At 37.5% G+C, this 16,324-nt stretch overlaps 1 protein-coding gene across 1 annotated transcript; it reads right to left on the bottom strand.

The window, feature by feature from the left end:
* Window positions 1-2,046: 2,046 nt before the first annotated feature.
* Window positions 2,047-14,591, bottom strand: LOC126829655 (complement decay-accelerating factor, GPI-anchored). The gene is made up of 6 exons (XM_050559661.2): window positions 14,225-14,591; window positions 9,942-10,082; window positions 8,352-8,495; window positions 4,801-5,001; window positions 3,882-4,073; window positions 2,047-2,796 (listed from the first exon to the last, which is right to left on the bottom strand). Exons 1-6 carry the CDS (start codon window positions 14,271-14,273, stop codon window positions 2,576-2,578), a joined length of 948 nt encoding a protein of 315 aa, XP_050415618.2. The 5' UTR covers window positions 14,274-14,591; the 3' UTR covers window positions 2,047-2,575.
* Window positions 14,592-16,324: the final 1,733 nt, after the last annotated feature.

Here is a 16,324-nt window from a genome sequence, read left to right as displayed (position 1 = left end):
GATAGGATCGTCTAAGATTGAAATATTCTTCCGCTTGGACTTCGTTTGTTGTGATTTACCTGTGTCAATTATTTTAAGCAACTACAGTTCGGGTTCGATGATTAATTTTAATTCTCTTGAGCAAGGTAGAATGATAATCGCAATATTCTCGAGAATACGAATAAGCTCTATGAATTAATTGAGGTTCTGTCAAGTCAAACAAGGTTTGGTATTTTATACCCATGCCATCAAGTTATTACTGATTGGTTAAATATGTCCCATAACGCAACGAATTGTTAACAATGGACAATGTTAACAATAATTGAAACCTGCATCTAATATATTTTATGGTTCGAAGACCGACCTGGAATCTAGATGGTACTTGTTTACACCTGTTGGTGACAGATGCGTCTGGAAACAAACTAATTGCAAAATAAGAGTCCTAATTTGAAAATAAATTAATTGTTAGTCTAACCCTAATCCGTTACACATGTCTAGCGGTTAATGTTATGTGTCATCAGGCGCTAATACAATTATTTAGGATTTAAAGTACGGAGTAACGTTTGACTTTCGCATTCTAGACAAATGTTATAGTATGTTCGAACTTTGATTTCATGTTATTCTGGGTAATGGCCACTGCAAATATTATTTTAATGACCTGTTGTTTATATTCTTTACTGCCAATATGCCCGTCTTCTTTAGCCCAGTGGGAGCAGAACAGCAGGGCGTTAAAGCCCATTTCATTTCTTTCCATCTGTTGAAGGACAACGAATGATATATACATTGTCACAGTTTTATGTACAGGGCTATTATTTTCACAGCTCTGTACTCGCGTCAATTTATCTAAGATACAAGCTGTATAGTTATTCGATTATGGTGTGGAAAATATTCCATTGACCTGTTGTCGACTGTTGGGGCGATAGCTGATCTGGCTCGGTACCCTTTAAGGTAAATCGATTATTTTATTAGGTGCCTCATTGGAAATCCTTACACCCACAGATACATTAACCCTTATCTTCTTTCAATCTGGAGCCACGCTGGCTAAGTGAGTTAAACGCTGGCTCGCCAGCCTTGAGGTCACGAGTTCGATCCCGGTGTTGCCCGAGAGTGAGTTGTATAGGATGAGACAGAAATCCGACGTCCCGTGTACACATTGGCGTGCACGTAAAAAATCCCTTGGCAGTTTGAGTTCTATATAAGCGTAGGCCGCAGCGCCGCTTTCCGGGCACAATTTCCCTCACAGCACAATGTATGGCGTATGCCTGTCTTCATTAGCCCAGTCGGAGCAGAACAGTAGGACGTTAATCCCAGTTTCATTTAATTGCATATCAATCTGATCAAAACACGATAACCAGTACCAGCACACCTGAGGAAAACAGCCCCACGCCCAAGGAAAACATCTGGAACGGAACAGCGTTTATATACTGTACCACCCAAAATTAATTCTGATTTAAAGAAATGACATGGCCGTTAAAAAGAAAGTATATTGAGCCATATTAATTCTGGTACAATAGAAATGATTTGTCAAGGGTTCTTTAATGTGCACACCAATATGTACACGGGATCTCGGTGATTCGTCCCATCCTAACGACTAGACAATATTTCTTGATAGACCCTCCATCCGAGTTATCATAGACAAGAGAAAACACGTTTCTAAACAAAGTCAGAAATTTAGTAGGAAACTGAACGATAGTTATTTTTCTGTCGCGTATTTATTTCCTGTCCATATACAGTATTATATCTATTAGCTGTTTACATATCTCACTTAGTAATCTTAAGACTGTGACAATCGTGAATATAATACTTAAACACGTTACCCAGTATTGTAAATGTAACAATGCAAGTGAAGCTTTCCAGGTTTAAACACTAGCTTTGCCTCATATATTGGCCAGTACACTACAACCGACAATAAGGAATTAACTGGTAAGGCTCACTGGACATCATGGCGGAAGGGCGAACAGTCTGCAGAAGAAAGGGCGTCCATGTTCACCAAACATTATTACATTATGAGCTGAAATTGTGCAGGGGATTTAGCTAACAACAAAATAAAACATGAACCTACTTCGACAAAAGCATAAAACATTTATTTCTGTCAATCAGTTCATTAATGTAACTTCATTAAATGTTAAAGTCCCGGTGCACCAATTTAGTACTATAGGATTCACTTGCAAACTCCAAAATTGTGAAAGATGAATCTCTAATAGCAATGTGAGTCCAAAAAATAGTTCAATTCCTTTCGGTATTTACAAAGTTATGTAAAACTGTCATCGATCTATGCTGCTTCGCTATGTAATATGCAGGTGGCCATTTTGTTGTCTACGAAAATGTTCTGATATCCTATTTTAAATCAGACTGAATCCAAGCCGGAAAATTATCTACCATTGATATTTTGAATTTTTTTCTTAATTAGATGTTAAATAACCAATCTAAGTACATATTATTACCGTGGATTAAGACGTGATAAATTTTATATTTTAGCGAAAGATGCAAATGGCGCACCGGGACTTTAATGCGGGTATGTTTTTGCCTGCTCTATATTTGAATAATACGGATATATTATGGCATGCTCTATTTGTTTTCACCCTCAACCAGTCTGTTAATACGGATATATTAATGTATACTCTGTATTCTGTGCCCTTTCACCGCTTTCATTCAAACGACACACGTGATTGACGTCATCATAAGTATAGCCAACACAAAAATATGACTGGAGACACAGAGCACCGCAGTAAATATCACTGCTACCTGGTTTTATACTCAACGTTTTATTGGCTACTGCTTCATTTCCAGGTAATATCTTGAAATAACCAATATATGCTGAAATAAATAACAGACATGAACCGTAAGAATACACCTGTCTGATTGTCGTGCACGTAAAAGAACGCCTTGACAAATTCTCCCAAAGCAAACTGTATGGCGTATTAGTCAGTTGGTATTCGATATATTTTAAATCAGAATTGATTACACATGTTGGATTTAATTAATTGGGTTGATGTTGATTTAATAAATTCGGTTGATCAGAGATTGCAATGTAAAAACGAAAAATTAACCGCGGAACAGTGTGGGCGGGTCGAACGACAACGCGGAACATGGGGGTGGAGGGGAGTTCCGGTGACACCACGAATAGAAATTCATAAATTAAATGTCGATTGTTATTGAATCATGGACGGAAATGACCTAGTTTGTGTCGAGTGGTCGTTAATCCTGTCTTTCTCAACATTGGTGGGTGGAGATATATTTGCGGAGTTTTCGTTTGGACGCAAGTGTGGAAATGTTGCAACGGTCCCTAAAGCCCTCAAAGTGCTAAATTGGGTGGATCTGGTGTAGATTTATAGGAGCTCATCTTTAAATAAGAGGTACAAGCTGGCCTACTATCTGGACCAGGTACCGAACATGATACCATCACAGCCATCTTTGAAATGTGACGTCATAATAATAATAGAAGTCTGTCAATCGACGCGCAATTTTCTAAGGAACAAGTATTGTGTCGTTCGTACTTGAATTGGCGGGGCCTTAAGCATTTTGTCGAAGAGCGTCGCGTCAAGAAGTACAAGATGGCTAGCCCATTGGGATGGAGGGTTGGGATGGCCTACTGGTTTAGAGTGTCACGGTTCCAAATTTAGCTGGCCGGTCACCTCTGACTTGTGATCGTATTTTCGATCTCTGCTGTGAGCGTTTTTTGACTTGGTGAAAGGGGTGCCTTCACAATCTCGTGGATTTAAGACAATAAAAATAAGCCAATTTGTCTGCGATATCACCCTCGGTGGAAGCGGGCGTTAAAAACTAATATAAGGAGTAGAGCACTTGGGAGGAAACGAAAGCCCATGTCACCTGCAGGCCTGAGATCGAAACCACTTTATGATCGGCCAATCAAAGTTGCCTTTACCCAATCAATTACTTACGTTGACAATAAGGTGTTACTGATCCGGTCATGAGTTTCCAGGAACCGTCTGCAGTACAAGCATGTTTGCCATCATTACCTGATAGTTTGACTGTGCCTGACTGACAGCTGTATGTTACTTCATCAGCTAACGTATCTTCAATCAGAGAGGGCGTGGCATATAATACCCTAGGAGGGATGCCACAGGACGCACCTAGAAGAAAATATGTTTATGGTTTTACCTGGCAAACAATCCAATGTTTACTGCCCCAGGGTCATTTACGTTCAATGAACAAGTAACAGGTGCGTTTAACACAGAGAACTATCATACGTAATAGTAAGTGCAGGACGACCGCACTACACACAAAACAATGCCGACAAGACAAACCTGTGGACTAGACAAACTACATTGAAAGAAGTAAACTAATATCTAATCAAGTGAATGAACCCAATCTTGACGGTGGTCGTCTCTTAAATTGTTTATTGTTTGTATACCTTAATTGTGCTTAATAAGGACAAGAGGATACTTGTTGAAACGTTATATACTAATAATGATGCCAGTGATTGTTATCCATAAAGTTGTGTTTTGTGTTATTTCAATGTTTTCTATCAATAAATATCGGATGACCGTGATATTGAATGGATTGGAACACTCACCATTTATGATGTTAAAACATTAAATTGAATAATCGAGACCTTAATTATTATTGCAGCAATGGAATTTGATCATGAGACTGTCTTGTCACAACTTCGCTCAGAATAAAGTAATTTCACCGAAATTTTCAATAAATTCATTTTTCAATATCAGTTTTGGAACTTTCGTAAGAAGAACGATCAGCCCTTTATCTAAATATCACATAATGCATCTATAACTATATCGTATAGTCTACTTACCACTCTTTCAGTGCAGAAAACCCACATTTAAATTCATTTCTACTTACCACCACAAATTGGAAAATCGCCATACACTGAATGTTTTCTCCATACCGCAGCATCCGCATCACATACATGAAGGCCTCTTGAATCCCCAACTTTGTTGTAACCAGGAGGACACTGGAATTCTATCTGATCAGCATGACGGCGGGCGGTAGGATTCATAAGAATCAGGTCACCACTTGGAGGGAAAAAATCACACATATACCCTTAAACGAAAAACATAATTCAGGAGAATAAAAAGATATGCCTTCAAATCGTACCTGATATTCGCAAATATTATCCCCATCCTTAAAAAAATGCGATAAGACAGTTTATGGAAACTATAAAGCACGAGACTGGGGTTATGCTGGGGAAAGAAAGACTGAAGAAAATAACACGAGAAAAAGAAAAACCGAGGCCATAGGCTGAGGTTTTTCTGTCGAAGGTTTTTCTGAAGTCGTTCTTCCCCAGCATAACCGAAGTCGAGGACTTTATCTTGCTTATAAACCGTCTATGTTTACATGTACACAAGATGAGAATATCCCAGAATTCCCACAAGAAAAACCTTATATCATGTTTTCTTATGGAAAAGAATCTACCCTGGAAGACAAACCCGTTACGGGTTTAAAGAAAAACTTTCTGAAGAATAACCCCAAATTTCCCTGTATATATCCAAAACGTCCCCCGACTTTCAGACCGCAAGTTATTCCGGGCATAGAATATACCCCAAAGATCAAAGAGATTTACCGTTACAGGTTTTTAATCACGGTGAATCACGCGTTTTGTCAAGCCATTGATCAAGGACAATACACGAGAGCAGTGTTCTACGACATAAGCAAAGCTTTTCACAGGATCTAGCATACTGTCATAAGCTTGAGGCGGCTGGTGTCCGCCAACAAAGAGTCGTGTATGATGCGCCAGACTAGTTCCAGACGGTGTTCCACAGGGCTCTGTTCTCTGTCCCGTACTTATTCTAATCTACGTAAATGATATAGATAATATAAATCCAAACATTCGCTTATTTGCTGACGACACTACTCTATATCTAACAATCGATGATCCAGCTGCTAATGCCGATATCATTAATAATGACATAGAAAAACTATATAGATGGGCTAAACATAGCTGGTATCATCTAATCCCCTCAAAGTCGAAACACTGATACTAACAAGAAAAATCCCCCTCTTCAGCCCTTAGATTTGATCAAATTCCTATGAAAGAAGTCAACGAACATAAACATCTCGGCTTAATCCTTCAGTCAAACTGCAAATGGAACTCTCGCGTAGATTCAATAATCAATAAAACAAGCAAACTAATTAACTCTTTAATGTCACTCAAATATAGACTAAATCAAAAATACCTCATTTCGATGTTGTCTGGGATGGGTGCACCGATGATCATACTAACAAACTTACAATTAGATGCACTTATAACTATATGTGGGGCTGTAAGAGGTACGGTACTATCCATAAACTCTTATACAAAGAAACTGGGTTTATTATTACGACACAAATTGACATTTATTAATAAAAAAAATTAATGACCTGATAACCGCATACAAAAACGACTTAATATTATACCGACCCAATAATTATCATTTAAGAAACAATGAAAATTTGTCAGAATACCATTGTACAACAAAAATATGTTCGAACTTTTTCTGACCCTCTTCAATTAAAGAATGGGAAAAACATGATAAGAATATAAGACTTTCTCCTTCTATCACTATTTTCAAACAAAAACTAAAACTAAATGATCCAATTATTCCAAATTCATTTTTACAGGGCAAAAGAAAGAACCAGGTCATGCATAGCAGACTGTGGCTTTCTTGTGGCGACCTACGACATATCTCCAAGGATCCGTCATGCAGCTGCGTTCATCGATTTGAAGATTCTGATCATTTTCTCCGCTGGTGCCCACTATATTCAGATGCACAAAAACAAATTGCGGCTTTCTTGTGGCGACCTACGACATATCTCCAAAGATCCATCATGCAGCTGCGTTCATCGATTTGAAGATTCTGAACATTTTCTCCACTGGTGCGAATATATTCAGATGGACGAAAAACACATTTTAAATCTTCTACCATTACACCAGCAATCAATTAAATCCCTTCTTTTTGACATATATTGTAACAAAGTACTCTTTAACTTTCATCAAATTGAACGGTCATCTAGGTGCTTAGAACTTTATGACCTCCGCTGATTTTTAATAATATATGATTTAGCCTTTTCAACTCTGTATAAACTTCTCTTAAGGCACAGACTGGCGATGATCTAATTAAATATGTAATTAATCCCGTATGTCATTTACAAACTACATATACTCTGTGTACAAGATCCACACGAGTTCAAAGGAATATGCACTGGTCAGTAGGCATGCCGTGACGAGATAAAAGAGACAATTGCATGTATGACCATGTGTCCGAAGGTATATAACGAGGAGTTTGCTGACAGTTAGGCAGACAACTAAAGACGAACAGAGACAGGGCACAGAGAGACGGAGAGACCGGCGTATTGACTCACCCGAGTTTAGACGCTGCCTTGGCAGAGGGGCAGAATGGTGGATTTAACTATTCCTGTCGTATACTAGTTCTTATATAGTTTAAGTACCTGTATTGCTGTTGTAATTATGCAGATGCGTGATATTCTGTTCCCGTTGTAAATAAATGCTGTATTTACTAAAGTGATCTCTGTTATACTAAGATAGTGTTACAATATAACCAGGCTATAACTAATAACCTCTTTAAAATAGTACATGAATACTTCGATGTCACCAGACGTTCCAGTATCTTATTTTATTTATAGAACAAGTTTTAATCATGTTATAAAACAGCACTTACTCTCTTATGAACTTATGATTTTCCCCATTATTTTATAATATGTACATAGCAGATCTGCATATTATATGTTTTATATTCCTTGTATGAGCAGAGGGGCGATATATGCTATGAATAAAATATTGTTCACCAAAAAAAATATATGCCCTCAAATAAAATTGGATTTAACGTCCTACCTGTATACACCGACGACGAGCATACGCCATACAGTTTGTTCCCTTATATCATATTCCAATTGGCACGGATTCTTTTAAGTGCACGCCAGCGTGTACAGTGGGACATCGGGTGTTCATCCAATCAGAATAGACTAGACCACATACTTGCCAGACCAAGCAGAAGCATCGCTGGAAAATTTCGGCGCCTAACAGCCGCATTACGTCCTACTCTTATTTCGAATTCAAACTATCAAGAGTTCGTTTATGTGCACACCAATATGTACAGGGGACCACGGAATTCACCCCATCAGAACGTCTAGACCAGGGGTGTCAAACATGCGACAAGCGGGGTTTCTCCGGGTCCTCCGGTTTCCTCCCGCTGTTAAAGACCCCTACGCACAAGCGAATTATTGAAATAAAATTGAACCATGTGTTAGTCGCGAAATGACCTAGTTTGTGACGAGAGAACGTTAAACCCCCCTCCCCCTCTCCCTCTCTCACACACACACCCACACACCAGGATAGAACTCACTGGGTCACCTTTGCTCCCGGCAGAAAAATATTCTAAGTGTATTAGACTTACCATCCGCTATCTGGCTGGACACATAACAGTCAGAGGACCACGACAAGGGACAGCCCGGTAAAGGCATCATCGTTTCACCAGAATAACACACAGGGAAAAAACTAATACAATCACAGTTATCATGCTCTCCTGGAAATTTTGGATCTTAAAATTGAAATAATATAAGCATCAGCACAGCACTACAATAAATTTCATTATAGATTTTTTGAATTGGATCTACTATTAAATTATGTTTTAGCGCCCTGCTTTACACCAGATTGGAGAAACCCGAGTAACTTTCTGGGCCAACACCGACATTGAAGCAGGAAAAATCTGGTTAGTGATTCAGTGCCCTACCCACTGAATCACTTTGACTCCTGGAGCAAAAAGTAACTGAAATCAATTTATTCTTTTCAATCAGTCAACTGCATACTCCTCGCAGTGTTTCGTTTGATTAGAAATAGTCCCACCCAACAGCGCCGTAATGAACGCAAATTTCTGTTCCAAACTATGACTGGTCAATAGTCCGATTAACAACCAACACCTAACTGCGTAACAATATCATTCGGGTTTAAAAAGAGCTCCAAATATGTTACGTCATGACTCACGAAATTTATTACGCCCAATTAACCAGTGCATAGCAGAATATTGCAGAAAAAGTAATTGCGTGACAAACGAGGATATCAATGTGAACATTACTGTCACCGTTTTTAACACCTTAAATCACCGTCAAAAGTTTTAGGGAAGAACCCAGGTTAAACGAAGGGTTGTCATTGTTACTGTACTTAGAAGCGGTTTGATTGAACGGGAAGAATAGATACACTCCCTCAAAAGCTCAAGTATCAGTCGTCAATCCAGCAATGGCCAGAGAGGGACTTCTCGGCCCATTGCGTCAGGAATATGGTCTTTCCCTTGCATTACCCAGTATCGGCCACTTTCATCCCATTCCATTCCTTTGCATTACATAGTCACAGCCAAACCATTTCTTTGTATTACACAGTAATACACAACCCATTCCTTTGCATTACAGACCTGGGGGATCACGTGGCTAAGTGGGTAAGACGCTGGCTCGCTAGCCTTGAGGTCGGGTGTCCGATCCCTGCATTGGCCGAGAAAGTTCATCCAGATTTTACGGCGTGGTTTCCCCTTGTCAGTGATGCAGGGCATGACAAGGACAGCTGTCTAGTCCTTCGGATGAGACGAAAAACCGAGGTCCCGTGTATATATTGGAATGCACGTAAAAGATCCCCTGGCAGTTGGAATTCGATATAAGAGTAGGCGATAGTGCCGCTGCCCGGGCAAAATTTCCCTCATAGCACACTGTATGGCGTATGCCCGTCTTCATTAGCCCAGTATAGGAGCAGAACAGTAGGACGTTCAATCCCATTTCATTTCATTGAATTTTGCATTACAGACCCACGGTCAACCCATCCCTTGCATTACAGACTCACAGTTAACCCATTCCTTTGCATTACATAGTGACGATTAACCCATTCCTTTGCATTACAGAATCACAGTCATTACAAATCAATCATCCCCATCCCTTTCCATTGCATAAACGTAAACTTGTTTCCTTTCCATTACATTTCTAAAATAAATGAGTTCACTTACTGTCGCAAAGTCCACACGATTTTTGGCACAAACACGATGTCCCAGTTGTAGATGAATTAAAAAAACATTCACCGGCAGCTGCTAGATTCTGACATTCTGGATCCGGTAGCTCATCCACACACGATGTAAAACAAAGATCAACTACAAAATACAAACAGTAGTCGGAAGACCGGTGATTCAATATCGCGAAAACTACATCTGGAACAAGAACGTTTATAATAGAAATAAAATGAAATGGGGTTTAACGTCCAACATGCAAGACACTGTTCAACTGTAATATATAAGAGCACACGGTTTTTATTGGATACAATCACTAGTTTTATTCTAAAAGCACGCCGTTTCGACAAGTATCCTCATATCGTTATCAAGCACAATGACATTTAGTAAACATGAGGTAAATATATTAGAATAAAACTAGTGATTGTATCCCATAAAAAAACTGTGTTCTGTTAATGTGTTTACCGATCGCAAAATGCCACTCAAAGATTATGCAAAGAACAGCGTTATTTGAAACCACAGTTTGTAAACTACGAATAAAAATTACAGTGTTTACGAAAAAAGATCGCCTCGCAAATATTGTATTTATGAACAAATGTTACCTGGTAGCAGTAGTATTTATGATATAGGAACACCCTTACCCGAACCTTACAGTGGTTACGAATCACAACCTTTCCAGAACATTCAGAATGGCTTAGTTTGGGATATGAACCCAATAAACTGTCTTATTATTACTGTATCAATGAAATCCCAGAATCATTGCTATTCTGTCGAGACGGCCAGATGAACGTGTTATCCCGCAGTAGTACCCGCTGTCAGCTGTTCCCACTGGGATAAACGTCTCCAGGGTGGAAGCAAAGCTTTAGTTTTTACACCTGGTGGCAAGGAAATTACCTGGTGTGGGTTGTGAGCAACAATTGGTGGCAGAGGTGAGATGTTATAAAAAAACCTACATCTTTACAGATACCTCGCACAGTTTTACTGAAAGTTAGAGACAATGACCGAATCAGAGCTAGAAGAGTTCACCTACAGCCTTGAAGACACTACCAAACCGCTACACCATTTCGTGGCCAAAATAGAAATCGTACATTACGAGGTTGTTAAACAACCGTTGAACAATTAACGCTTAAATTGATTAAATTTGTTCAGATATACCATAAGAGTTATCCCCGAAAACTTCCTTCATATAACACTGTAACCCAGTTAGTATTTAATCTTGGGTACCTAGCACTCATTTCTTTCACATTCGTTTAATATCTAATCTTTGTTTAAAAATTCGTAAAAACTGTTTAAAATCACCATAAATCGTTTAATTTGTACTTCTGTCCAGTTTAAAGCTGATCATTCAATTCTGATAATGGGTGTCCAATTTAAAAGTGTTTAATTTCTCAATCTCTGTGAAAAAATAAACAACCCAATTGAGTAATGATGTATAATGATTAATTATGATTAATTTTTGAACAGTGGTCAGGGAAATAAATACTTGTAAATTGGACACTCATTATCAAAATTAATCAGTCAGCTTTAAACTGGACACAAGTACAAATTAGATAATTTTTGATGATTTTAAACGATTTTTACGAATTTTTAAACAAAGTTAAATGATACCTGGGTTACAGTGTAAAATCTATTGGACACAGCTCACAAAATATTCATACGCCGTCACGCATGAAGAGCGAAAGTAATTTTTAGTCGTTTCCCCCTTTCCCTTTTCCGCCTTTTGCATGGTGATTTTTGTTGACTGTTTGGTGTAGAATCGAAGAGAAGGGTTTGAAAATACATTTTCTGCCAGGTTTTGGAGAATATTCATCATGAGGCGGAAGGATATGAGAATCGAGAGATTGGTTAGGTTGAAATGCAGGGCGGAAAATTGCATGTTGTGATCTTTACTTCCAGTTTGTGTATCTCAAATTTTCCACGATGAACCTCATACGTGCTTTTGAGAAAGAGGTTGCCACATGTTGTTCTATCTGTGGTAGAAAGCGTTCTAGCCGACGAAAATTTGGGGAAAAAGTTAGAGTCGATCTAAGAGACGAGAATTAACATTAAAGTCAATGGGGAAATCGTTAATGATCTGTGGCCTAATGTCATTGTCGGCGATATTACTTCGGTGGAAGCGGACGTTAAATAAAGCTACTTCACCGCGAAACAACCAATCATAAATTATATCATAAAGACTACAAATTCAATATATGAAGCAAGAACGACCTCTCATTCTTACAGTTTTAACTCTGGTAGTTGTCGCGTAATGTCCGTAGTTTGTCTCTCAAGTTTTATAATGTCGCTAAATAAACGTTATTGTGGAAGCCGTCAGCTAATTTAAAAAATAAGAGTTTTTAAATTTTGTATTTGACAAATGTGGAGATTAAATAAATTTGTAGATGGCCGTAATTTAATATTTTTAAATCCGCACGAAACAACAGAGCATAGTGTTGTTTAATAAATTAAAGATGCATTATTCAAGAGCTAAATCTGCCTAATACAGATCTCTCTTTAGTCCTTAAATGTTATATAGATTTAATTAATGAGACATTTATTAACATGGGAAGGCAACGCCATCGAATTCTTTTATTTTCATCTGATTTAAACACGATTGGCAGCTAATGATTTAATTGAAAGTGGATAATCGAGACTTTATTTACCATCGTACTTACGGTAGCAATGATAACAGAGACTACACTGTTCTCCCACCGACGATAACTTCTCTATTTTAAGTGAAATTTTCAACAATGACATAATAATATTCCATATTCATTATCTATTTATAAACTATTATAGCGAGAACGGCCAACTCTTTATCTAAATCGTACATAGTCCATTTTTAACAATATTGCTACTTTACATCTTGTGATTTTGATGTCTACAGCGGTGCAAATTTATGTTATTTGAATTTGACCTTCTAATGGTAACATTTTAATCAATTTTCACTACTAGTCATACAAAAACACGGCATCATTTATTTCAGCAACAGTAAAGTACTTAATTCTTGAGAGTAAAGAGAACTCATTAATTTAAATTAATAGTCATTAAATCGCACCCTTGGTTACCACAAACGAATTCCCGAAGGAGAAGACATTAATTAAAGCGTAAGATAAAATGAAATTGGGATTAACGTTTTGCTTTACTGCACCACAGCTAAATTACCTAAAATTTATTAATGCGTAAGATTTAAATTAAATAGAAGGTTAACGTCCAACTTTTCTACACCACAACTAAATAACCTGAAATGAATTAATGCGTAATATTTAAATTAAATAGGGGGTTAACGCCCTACTTTTCTGCACAAAAGAGCTTATGAGGAGTTATAGCATATTGAAATTTAGCCCGGGTAGTGGCGATTTCATCTTCTCGTCATCGAATTCTTGGTTGGAACTTTTTTTATCGATGACACCGCTTTGGTGATACTTCTTGATTTGGCAACTAAAGAGAGTCTTGTCGTCAGAATGGGGCGAAAACGAAACTGCTCAGGTACTATTCTCCCTACTAGAAATGCGCAGGAGGCCATATAAAAATAACCGCATGTTACTCCAAAAATGACAGAATTAAAGGACAATATTGGTGTCAGTCATTTTCACATAATGTGATAGAACTGGTTAAACACGTTCCAAATATAATTTTAACACGGAGATCATTGCTACGAAAGATGCGTAATCAAAGTTTCTACAAAAGGAAGTAACGAACAAAAAAGAAAACACGAGTTATCCTTCTATATAACTGACTGAAGTGGTGAATTTCTGCTCACTAGCAATTCCTTCGAAGACCAAAATTTGTTATGTGAGACTGTGCGAGGATATCTGACAAGTCAAAAAGTGATTGAATGTCACTAGACAAATAGAAATAGCCCGTACATTCCCTTGTTTTTATTCATTCTATACTTAAAAAAAACACATGGTAATGCACGGACGTTTTCTATATATTTTTTTTTCTCTTTTCTAGTGACAGTCAATTTCTGTTTTGAATTGACAGATATTCTCTTACAGTCTCACATATCAACTTTTGATCTTCGAAGGAATTATTAGTGAGCAGAAAATTGCCCGTGTACGTGCTATCACTCGTCATTTCATTCAGTTATATAGAAGGAGAGCACGCGTTTTCCTTTTGCGTTCGTCACTTCCGTTTGTTGAAACCTTGATTGCGCAGCTATCGTAGAGATGATCGCTGTGTTAAAATTATACGTGGAACATGTTAATCCAGTTCTATCACATATGTGATAAGGACTGACACCAATATTGTCCTTTAATATGTAAGTTGCTGATTTGTTTATTATTATTGTAAACCATGTTTACCTGTGTTTAAAATGATGGCCGCATAAGTAACTATAGAAACCATCTCCATCTTTCACTTCAATTATCCAATTACATGTTTTCGTTATGAAGTTATTTAAGCTTGTGGTTTTTAAATAAATTTCAATTTCAATTATTCAACACCGTAAATTGTTGTTAGTTAATTATGAGTTCAAAATTAAGAGATTAGAGACTTCAGTGACACAAGAAACACACTGTGGTTCCACACCAAGTTATGAGTTACACAAGGAACAAAATGTAGAAACCATACCAAGTTATGAGTAACATAAGTTACACAATGTAGAAATCATACCAAGTTACGAGTTAAAAATTCAGAGTTTAGAACCTTCAGTGACACAAGAAAAAAAACCATAAAACCATACAAAGTCCTTGTCATTAAGTTTTCAATATTTAATTCCTGACAGAACAGCCGGAATGTGTTTAGTAGTAATCTTGTCGAAAGATAAAGTTATATATTTCTCGGATTTTCTATGATATGGAGTTGAATATCGATCTGTTATAAATGCATGCACAGACAAATAATTTAAATACGCATATAGTGTTTAAAGAGACAATATTTCAGTAAATAAGGCGTTGGCTCGTTAGTCAGGAGGTCTCAAGATCGTTCCCGGCGCTGGCCGTCAAAGTTCATCCAGTTTACCCTATTCAGTTTTGCAGAGCAAACGGCCTGACAACGACCGTGTCTAGTCGTTAATAATCCAAGAGGTTACAGTCCGATACGCGCAAGTATCGATAGCCACCCAGATCTTTGGGGTATAAGCATATATTTTAAGTTTAATCAAAATCAGATAAAAATTGTGACCACAAGCTAAAAACGCGATTTGTTTACAATCAGGGGCCATAATCCACGAAGGTACGTTCTGATACATGCCGATATCGACCCGAACCGGACTCTTTGGAATGAAAACCTATATTTCAGGTTTCGTCAAAATCGAATAAAGATTGTAAACTGTAGAGTGTCCATTATGGACGAACGGACGTCCGACGACAATATACATCCATATAAAAGTGTTTTCCTTTGTTCCGACATTAGATTTTTTCCCACATAGAGTGTAAAACATTACAAAGAGAGGTAAAATGGTAGTTAATGTCCACCCGACCTAAGCTAGATCATTTCGGGACTAATACATGGTGCAATGTTATTTTTAAACGATTCGTTTGCCCGTGTTGGATTTCGTAAATTTACTAATGCTTTTACTCTTCTTTTAACTCCCTTCCAGTAGTTCTTTGTCTGATTTATGGGGAATGGGAAAATTGTTTAGGTTCGTCGACTTGTGCTCTAGGGGATAGCTTGGCAATTGGGTAACCATAAACGCGTTTATTATTTTTGACAGAACAGAAGCGAATAAGCCATCTCGGCCTCTTTGCTTGATCGCGACAACGGGTTGGAAAATGAGACGTCACATAAGTACAGCAGGGTAATTTCTGAACAGAACAAACAAGACAGTGACTTGACATTTACTCAAATGATAATAATAAACGAACTTTCTTTGATATGCGTTTTTAAATTGATCTTTAACAATTTAGTTTGAAGCATTTTAATTTTACTTTTAATTGTGATTCAGAATTTGCAGCTAATTGTTGTTTGATTATCGATTTCCTTGATATTGTGTTATTTTGTTAACGATGCATTTGAAGATTTATATTCATTATGTAAGATTTAGATAAAATGCTGGCCGTTAATGCTATTATAGTTCAAAAATAGATGATGAACAATGAATATATCGGAATATTCAAATTACTTTGTTCTGAGAGCATGTTGAAGTTTTGACATTTAAATAGCCCATTGTCTAGTCCCAATGCCATGATTATCTACAAAATCTCAACTATCAGCCCTTTTATTGATTGCCGGCCATTTTAACGCTAACCGATTATATGGCATGGGTGGTCTAATACATTCAATATAACAGTCACCCGATGGCAAAGAGAGGTGTTTATGGGCTGTTCATGGACATAAATCGATAAATAATAACATAACAAAACATCCGAATTTGTACAGTGCAATAAATGCTCGTATTAGGAGTTCCAAATCTGCTTGCAAAGTTATACCCTTTGGTTCCATTTCATCCATAGTTTTCAGCC

This window comes from Patella vulgata, chromosome 8 (assembly GCF_932274485.2).
Source record: "Patella vulgata chromosome 8, xgPatVulg1.2, whole genome shotgun sequence".
NCBI classification, from domain to species: Eukaryota; Metazoa; Mollusca; class Gastropoda; family Patellidae; genus Patella; species Patella vulgata.
Note: the sequence above shows the minus strand (reverse complement) of the source record. Positions and strands in the feature narration are given on the sequence as shown.

Coding starts and splice junctions, on each gene's coding strand:
- LOC126829655 (XM_050559661.2), bottom strand. CDS start 14,273: ATGGAGATGGTTTCTATAGTTACTTATGCGGCCATCATTTTAAACACA. Junction 8,496..9,941: donor ATCGTGTGGACTTTGCGACA/GTAAGTGAACTC, acceptor TTCAATTTTAAG/ATCCAAAATTTCCAGGAGAG. Junction 5,002..8,351: donor GTCCAGCCAGATAGCGGATG/GTAAGTCTAATA, acceptor TTTTCGTTTAAG/GGTATATGTGTGATTTTTTC.